Genomic DNA, 8572 nt, shown 5'->3' on the forward strand with positions numbered 1-8572 from the left:
ACCCCCACCCCACCACTCCACCCTCCCCCCCAAAAAATTGAAGATTATTTTTAAAAAATATTTTCAGTTTCAATTCAAAAATTATTTTCTACTCTCTAGTAAATAAAAGATATTTTCTCAAAATATTTTTCATTCATAAATCAAACACACAAAAATCTTTTTCAAAAAATATTTTCTATTCTCCAACCAAATATGAGAAAATAAGTCCAAAGTCTACTTGATTTCCAGGAAAACAACATTTTCCTTTGTATCAAACACACCCTTACTTTCGAATGTCACTTGCAAGTTGCAAGGAAGCAAACACCAAGGTACTCATAATTGAATTTAAACTAGCAAATGCTATAAAGCGGCGTATGATACAAAAATTGGAAAAAAAAATGGCTTTCTGTATAATCTGGCCGCGCTTCGCGCAGTTATAAAAAAATATCAGCAAATTTATTTTAAAATTAATCATGATAGAAAAAAATAAAAAAAATCAACTATAAAAATAACAAAATGATAAAATCACAATACAATTTTTTTTGGGAATTAGAGCTTAAGTGAATTACATTTTTATCATCAAATGTTTTTCAAAGTAAAATGTTAATTTATTTTTATTTTTTAAATAATTATCTATTATGATGTTAATACATGATTATATAATACAATTAGAATAAATATATTTAAGGACTTGAATTTTTTTTCTTGCTTTTATTAAACTATTTGATAAATCTTCCTTATATTCAATTAAAAGAAAAGAAACAAAAAGTCATAAAATTAAAAATAGGAGAAAAAAGAGATAAGTAGTTTTTTTTATATATTAAATCATTTCATTGCCCTTGTTTTTCGTCTTATTTTCCATCATCATCTAAATAAATCTTTTCTTCCTATTTTTCATTATCATCTAAATAAATTTCTATTGCTAATTTTCGTCTCTATCTTCTTTTGTAATTCTTTAAAAGTAGAAGAAATGATCAAATTTAAAGAAAATGTAAATGACTCTTCACCATAAAAAACACCTAAGAAGTGTGTATTTCAATATTTAATATGCATTCCTCTTGAACATCAACCGTAAACTTTGAACATCGATTAGCGTAGTTAACAGATTTCTAACAAAATTACAAATCACTAATGTGCGCCTAAATAAAAATATAATTTACTACAACTAAAAATTCCTAAGAACCTAAACTAAAGAAATTTTATAGAGAGAACACATGAGAAGGTATGCAAAAAAAATTATAATAATAACAAAACACTTTCTTAAGACCTTAATATAAAAAAAAAGTAGATGAAAAAAAATAGATAATCCATGCATAGTTTTTTTGAGCTTTTGTCCGACTCTCCTTCTATCAACATCTATGAACATTCTTCATGGAGTCAAAAATCTTATACTACAACAATAATATAAGAACATCTCTACTTCAAATATGGAATAAACACAATAATCTTGTGTAGGAATTTATGAAACAAAAAAAAATGTGAATGTATATACATAAAATTGAAGAAATACAATAAGATATCTTAAATTGTGAAATTAAATAGTTGGGGGGTTATGAATATGATTTTTTTTTTTAAAAATGAGTCAATGATATTATTAAAAGAAGAAGTACAATAGGTATAAGTTATGAAGGTGAGAATTTTAAAATAAATAAAAGGACAAAATTAAAATAATGACGACAAAAAAAACTCATGAGCTATTAAATATTTTTTGGGTGTTTAAGTTTTATTAGGAAAGCAACCAAATCGGTCTCTTTTTTTTTTTTTTTTGTATTACTCCATTGTGTTTGACAAAATTGAAGGAGGAAAAAAAATATAAAAAACAAAGACAAATATCTTGAAAGATTGGATTAGTAAATATTAAGACTTATTTTTTTTAGTAAAGAATAATAATGAGTGGAAGTAAATTTTGAGACATTTAAGTATAACAATAAATAAAAGATTAGTAATTGATATATTCATTTTTTCATACAATAAATAAGTAAGTAGAAAAATATAAAAAAATGTCAAAAAATTGAGAAAAAAAAGAAAGATAAATAGGATTATTGACCAAAAAAGGTGCCACATTATTTTTCTAACACCCAGCTGTATATATATATATTTCTCTAGTTAATAAATGAAATTACATGCAATAATAAAAAGAAGAGATGAGAGAAGAATATAAACTGACGAAATTACAAATGGAAAGCAAAAAAATTAACAAATATATATATGGCAACGGAAATTGCTTTCATTATTTTACTGTTCATTCTTTCATTTCTTCGTGCCTTAAATTTGCTGAAATTCCAAGTCATATTATTTTCACTCCTTCGTAATTTCTTGATCACTTTAACCTTTTTCCTGTAAACTAAAATAAAGATCAATTAAAGAATAAGAATACAACAATGACATAACATGCTCATTCATAGAATATCAAGTGGAGTTTGAGTAAGATAAAGTAGATGTAAATTTTGTCTCTATTTCTATGAACGATTTTCAAGGATCCTCGACTTGAGTACATAGAGAAAATAATAGAAAAAAAACTAACAAAGTTTGAATTAATTAGTCACAGTGCATTACCATGTTATTTGTGAAATATTTCCTTGAGATAAAAGAATCCACATATGATTGAAGCAGTCTATGCATGTAGAAATTATAGAGACTACGCCTTAAGGAAATCTCATATAGGCAATATGTGAATTGTGGACAATGAAAAAGATTTGATGCTGCTCAAATATATATATGGAAAATGAAAAAGGTTTGATGTTATATATGTTCATAAATTGATATTTTAATAGTGAAAGATGAAAAGGCAAGCAAGTTTATTTGATGAGATCAGTTTTAGGAATTAATAAATAATGTAATTAATTTGTTTTAAGTACTTTTTACTGTTACAACTTTTTGGAAAAAAACCGGAAGAGGATAAATTAACCTTCTCAACTTCCTCTACCTAAACTTCTTCATGCAGTTAAGTATATTTACTCACCTTTCAGATTTTTAAAAATGAGTAAAAGTAGAAAATTTAGAAAATAAAACAATAAAATGTCAAAAAAAAATAATGAAAAAAAGAATAAATATGAATGGAGGTCATAGAGAGGTGCCACATCATCACCTCCTCTATGATCCTATCTATGATGGTTAGACTTCGAAACCGAATTCAATCACTAGTTCATATTTATGAGTATATAGAGTCATCAAAACACAATTTATTTTTTCTCATTTAATTGTATGTGATTTTCTTATTATGATTTCATTTAGAATTGCTCGACTCAAATTTTTTGCCATGCCTTTCACATTAATATTCCTTTCTTTTCTTGACGCTATGATTTATAAAATATTGCACAAGTCCTTTATATCAAGAAAAAAAAAGTTTAATTCATCTTACAAATCCATCTAGAAACATGTGATGAATCTATATAATTAGAAATGATTTGATAAAATTGGTAAAACTCTTATAAGATTTTTGAATATATACAATAAAATTCATGCTCATTCCATCTAAATTGTTTGTGAGGATAGCGTTTGAACCATCTTGCACCGATCTCTACAATTCAAAAGTTGTTATGTAATATTTAAGAAAATATTTGAAGTTAACATAGTATTTTTTATTTTTTCAAACTCTCATAATGATATTATCAATTTAGTTTGAGAATTTGACATTACATGACAAGTGGACTCATTAAATAGCATAAAACAATTAAGGCTTGTGGAATATAGTCATTCTTTTCATATATCACTCTTTTGTGTTCACTTTCTCATTAAATTAAATAGCCCATACCCATGTTATATTTTAGGTTGCTAATTCGTACCTCATAGGTAGAAAGATCTTTCATTTAAATTAATGTCTTAAATTTTCCTCATACATCTCCATCATTATCATATTCAAAATCGTTGTTTTGTAGTTTTTTGATTTATGCATTTGTATTTTGTCTCGATTGAACGATATTAGATTTTTCTGAAAACATTTTAATGGATTTGAATATTGTTAATTTTGTGGGTGTTTGGAAATGATTGGAGGCGTATTCGAGCTAAACTTCATATTGAAAGTTCGAGTTTAATTAAGAGAGATCCATCTGTATATCCCTAATTATATCCCGTATATATTTCAATGTATATTTTTGTATAATATCACATTGTATGCCCATTTATCTCAAGCATATATTGAGGAAAAATGAGTGTGTAATATAAATTGAGATACATGATATACTATGTGATATACACTTGTCCCAAACACATCTATGAAATGTATGTGTGCTACACTTGCACTGGTATCATAGAGGCATTTGTAGGTATGACTTTTTTTTACTTGAAACTACTCCTAATCACTTCTAATTTTTCTTAATTTTTGTTTTTAGCCTTGTCCAAATATTTTCAATCACAATCACTCACACCCGTTCGATCTAAAAAATAGAGCAACTTTCACATATAGCAAACATAAAAATCATATTTGTATACTATAGCTATAGTTTGCATAATTGCGCTCTATATCAAACTTTATGTTTGCTATGGCTATTAATATGTATATTTCGCTATACATATACAAAAGAAGCAATTGTATAATCTGTTTCGGTATACATATACAAAAGAATCAATTGTATAATCCGTGTTTGTATAAAGCGAGAAAGAGAGAAAGACAAAAGAAAACTGGGCAGGGGAAGATTTGTATTTGTATAATCATAAGTGTATAGGAAGAAAATATATTTTGTATATACAATTTTTTCTCGCTTTATACAAACGCAAACGCAATTTATACATTTATGTTTGTATAAAGTGAGAGAGGTGAGGAGAGACTGCCCAACGAGAAACGAGAGTGGCGAGCGAGAAAATCAAGGAGAGAGGCGAAATGGCAACAGTTAGCTACGGGTTACAATTAAATCAAACTGTGATTATAACATTTAATTTGAATTAATAGTATGTTATTTTATACAATTTTCCCTAAAAAATAAGGAGGCGGATAAATTTTGATTTTGCTGACAAATTTAGCCCGTCGATTTCTTTGGACCTCAATTCCATGATCCAAATCATTCTTCTTATTTTTATCCCTCGAACCTTCTTGGAGTTTTCATATTTTTGCTCTCTTGGTGATCTAAACGCATAATTGTACGAGGAGGTGAGAGGTGTTTACTATTCCAGTATTTTCATACGATTCGGTTCTCAAGTAGACCGAAAGGCAACATTTATTGTTAGCAAAAGTGAAGATACAATTTATTATGAATCATTTCCTTTCTTGCAGCCCTAATTTAGTAAGTTACTTGGAACTTGGAAGTGTTAAACCATGAAAAAATTATTGACGTTCATATATATAGCAATTAGCAAATATACCAATATTGATTAGGGTGAATTTTAATCGAAGTGAATAAATTTATTCATGATCTCTTGTCTTCCATTTGTAATCCTATCTGATTTGGATAATATATGGATGGTGATGGAATATTTCAGAGGTATGGAGAAGAGTCGTAATATCAAACAGTCACATCAAGTCAATCATCATACTATCTTTTGCGTATCAATTTTATGTGTCTTTTTCCACTTCCCCTTAATTGTCTTCCAAAGCAATATCATGCTACTTACAAATGATGCTTTTCGTTTGTTTTTCTTAATTATATTCTTTACCTACTTTTAAAAAGTATATATCTTTTTCTTTTTAACAACTCTTTAATTCTAAGAAAAGTTTGATTGGGAAAATGCATGTCTAATTAAGAAATAAAGTATACATCCTCACTATAACAAAATAATAGTTTTTAGCGGTAATAATATATACATATTAATAAAGAGTGTTAAATCCTTTTACCGGCATTAATTAATTATATTGTCATTAATTGCCGCTAGAAGTTATTTCTGACTTAATGCTTTCGAACTTCTTGTGATCTTAGACATTTAAGTTGCAACATTCTTTTTATGATTACAAATCATGTTGAAGTATAAAAAGATCTCATTCTTTGAAAGAAACTAAAATGAAAATAGAGACATATAAAATGAAATAGAAGATCAACGATATACTTTAGTCCAATGACTAATTAAGTTCAATTTGCGATATCAAAATCATAAAACCCCACAGAAATTTAAAACACATGCACAATTATTCTATATGTTGCATTGTGAGGTAATAAATCAAATACACTAACTTTTTTGAAAATTGAGAGATTCATACGATTTGATAAGATATTGTGGTACTAGTACAATACAATAAAAACATGTTGGAAGTGGTAGAAAAAAAAATTATTTTTCATAATTAAGAGAAGGTACAATGCAATATTCATAGAATATTTTTAAGGGCATCTTTTTTCCTTTTTTCATTTGTCATATACTTGACTTGCTAGGTAGTGATATCCAGTATAATATCTTCTTGTCAACATCTTCCCTAGTGCAGGTTCATATACCTCAAAAGCCTGCACAACAATTACAAAAGAAAATCAATTAAAATAAAACGACAAAAGTAAACTATAATTAAGTGCAAGACATTTTTTACATGCAGATGGCATAGATCATAAACATCATACATTTTAAGCTAAGTTGATTAGAAATATGTTACTCAAATATATATAAATATACTATAGTTAATCATTTTAGATTAAGAAAATATATAACTTTAGATACGATCTTGATTTTTGAAATGTAACTTAGGCGGCACACTTAGAGCTTTTGTATCAACTTTGTATTTAAACACGATTAATCTTCTAATTAAACACAATCAAGAAAATGCACACGTTTAAAAAAAAATGAAAAATAGTAAAAAATAAAAAAAGTACTCCTTAGAGTTGCAGTAATTGAAAAAAAATACTAGTAATAAAGATTGAAGGACTCTTAATTAGAATAGGGTATAGGGTTACATGCAATAACTTTCAAACTAATGGCACCATGTCTGTTTTGTTAATTTATGAAATTTAAGATTTCTAAATTTCATTCATATCCGAACTGTTTGCATGACTCGAATCGACTAAACTACAACAAAAAGTTGAAAAGAAATTATTAACTGAATTATACAAAAGGACAAGAATATTTCTTATGTTTTACAAAATAGTCAAAAGTTAGAAATATGTAACTGTCTCATTAAAAAGTATATAGACTAGTAAAGTAAGGTTTAAGTATGTAACCGTCTCATTTCACATTTCAAAATGTTCACGATCAAAGTATATATACTTAGCTATTCCTTTGAAACAAAAAATATCATATTTATTCGCTCCATTTGAATTCGTTGGTCTAGAACTTTTGAATCTTGTAATTTTAAATAATAACGGACAAAAAGCATAGAGAATGATTAAGAATACCTTTGTTGTTCATGGGTGTAAGTAGGAAGAGGAACACGTCCAGATTCAATGCGGCTGAGATCCTCAATAAGTATTTCATAGTGTCTCTTTACTTCATCGGCCGATTTTCCACCTCCAACCGCCCGCGCCACATTCTGCCACCGGTCAGGTGTGTCCTTATCGAATTGAGCTAGTGCCCTTTCAAATAACTTGTTTTGCTGCGGTGTCCATGATGAAGATTGAAGTGAGCTTGATGCCATTACTACAAAAAAAAGCGATATATTTTGTCCAAAGAGGAAAAGTACTTAATATGTGTGATGGAAAAAAGGATGGAGATTTTAGGTGTTTATATAGAAAGAAATTGAAGAAGAATCTAAAATTTGGGTGACTCGTTTGCTTTGGAACCACAAAACCTACTGCTGCGGAATCTCTCTTTCTCTCTCTCTTTCTTCTACCTACATACTTAAAGTTACCTTCTTTTTCAGTCGTAAAATCATTGTTGATTGTAGTAAATGTTTGCTGTCATTCATATGCGGAGCGAGGTGGGGGTTCAGAATCTACTAGCTTTTCGTACATTTTATATGTGTAGTAGAAAATTTAATAAATATATATGTATGTATATTAATAAAATTGATTGATAACTCAGTAATAAGAAAGGATGTTTTCTAACAAAATTTCTAATTTCCTTTTTATAAGAAGCATATTTTGCAATATTTTTCTCCTCTCCTAAAATTTAGAACCCCAAACTCTTAATCTTGGTTCCGCCTCTACTGCAATCAACTCCTATACGAATGAATAAATCCAAGTAAAACAGCTATGGGGAATCGCGTTCTGATTCTCAGATGCATCCATACATTTGATCTTATGCACGCCTCGCAAATTTCATTTAAACATACAAATTATGAATCGTAAATACATGATAAAATATTTTTATTACGAGTAAAAGACATGGGTTTGGTTGTAATTACGTGTCAGACATAAGACATTAATTAATCTTCTGTAGCAAGAAATGACTCTTGGGATAATGGGTGTGGGTGGGTGAGAAAATTTAAATTTTACCATGAATTAATTTAAGTTGAAGAAAAAGACAAGAAAAAATGAAGGATCCAATATTGTGTACTGGCAGAGTTTTAATTCATTAGTTTCTCTGATTTCATTGGAATTGATGTTTCGGTTCATTTCTGCGCCTCTTAACGTTCCAAGAAATGGCCACCTGAATTAATGCATGCATCTTTTATTTTTATTTTGCCTTGTGCCTCCACTTGCCACAACAAAATAACTAGCTTCCAACACTTGAATCTGGTGGCTAACTATTGTACGTAGAATCTACTTTTCCTAACCCTGGGGTGGGGGGGGGGGGGGGGCAAAAA

The 8572-nt window shown here is 28.3% G+C and overlaps 1 protein-coding gene across 1 annotated transcript; it reads right to left on the reverse strand.

The window, feature by feature from the left end:
• Positions 1–6091: 6091 nt before the first annotated feature.
• Positions 6092–7535, reverse strand: LOC102588878 (protein RADIALIS-like 4). Its single transcript, XM_006365050.2, has 2 exons — positions 7224–7535; positions 6092–6344 (listed from the first exon to the last, which is right to left on the reverse strand). Exons 1-2 carry the CDS (start codon positions 7460–7462, stop codon positions 6317–6319), a joined length of 267 nt encoding a protein of 88 aa, XP_006365112.1. The 5' UTR covers positions 7463–7535; the 3' UTR covers positions 6092–6316.
• Positions 7536–8572: the final 1037 nt, after the last annotated feature.

Source organism: Solanum tuberosum, unplaced genomic scaffold, assembly GCF_000226075.1.
Source record: "Solanum tuberosum cultivar DM 1-3 516 R44 unplaced genomic scaffold, SolTub_3.0 scf00531, whole genome shotgun sequence".
Taxonomy (NCBI): Eukaryota; Viridiplantae; Streptophyta; class Magnoliopsida; order Solanales; family Solanaceae; genus Solanum; species Solanum tuberosum.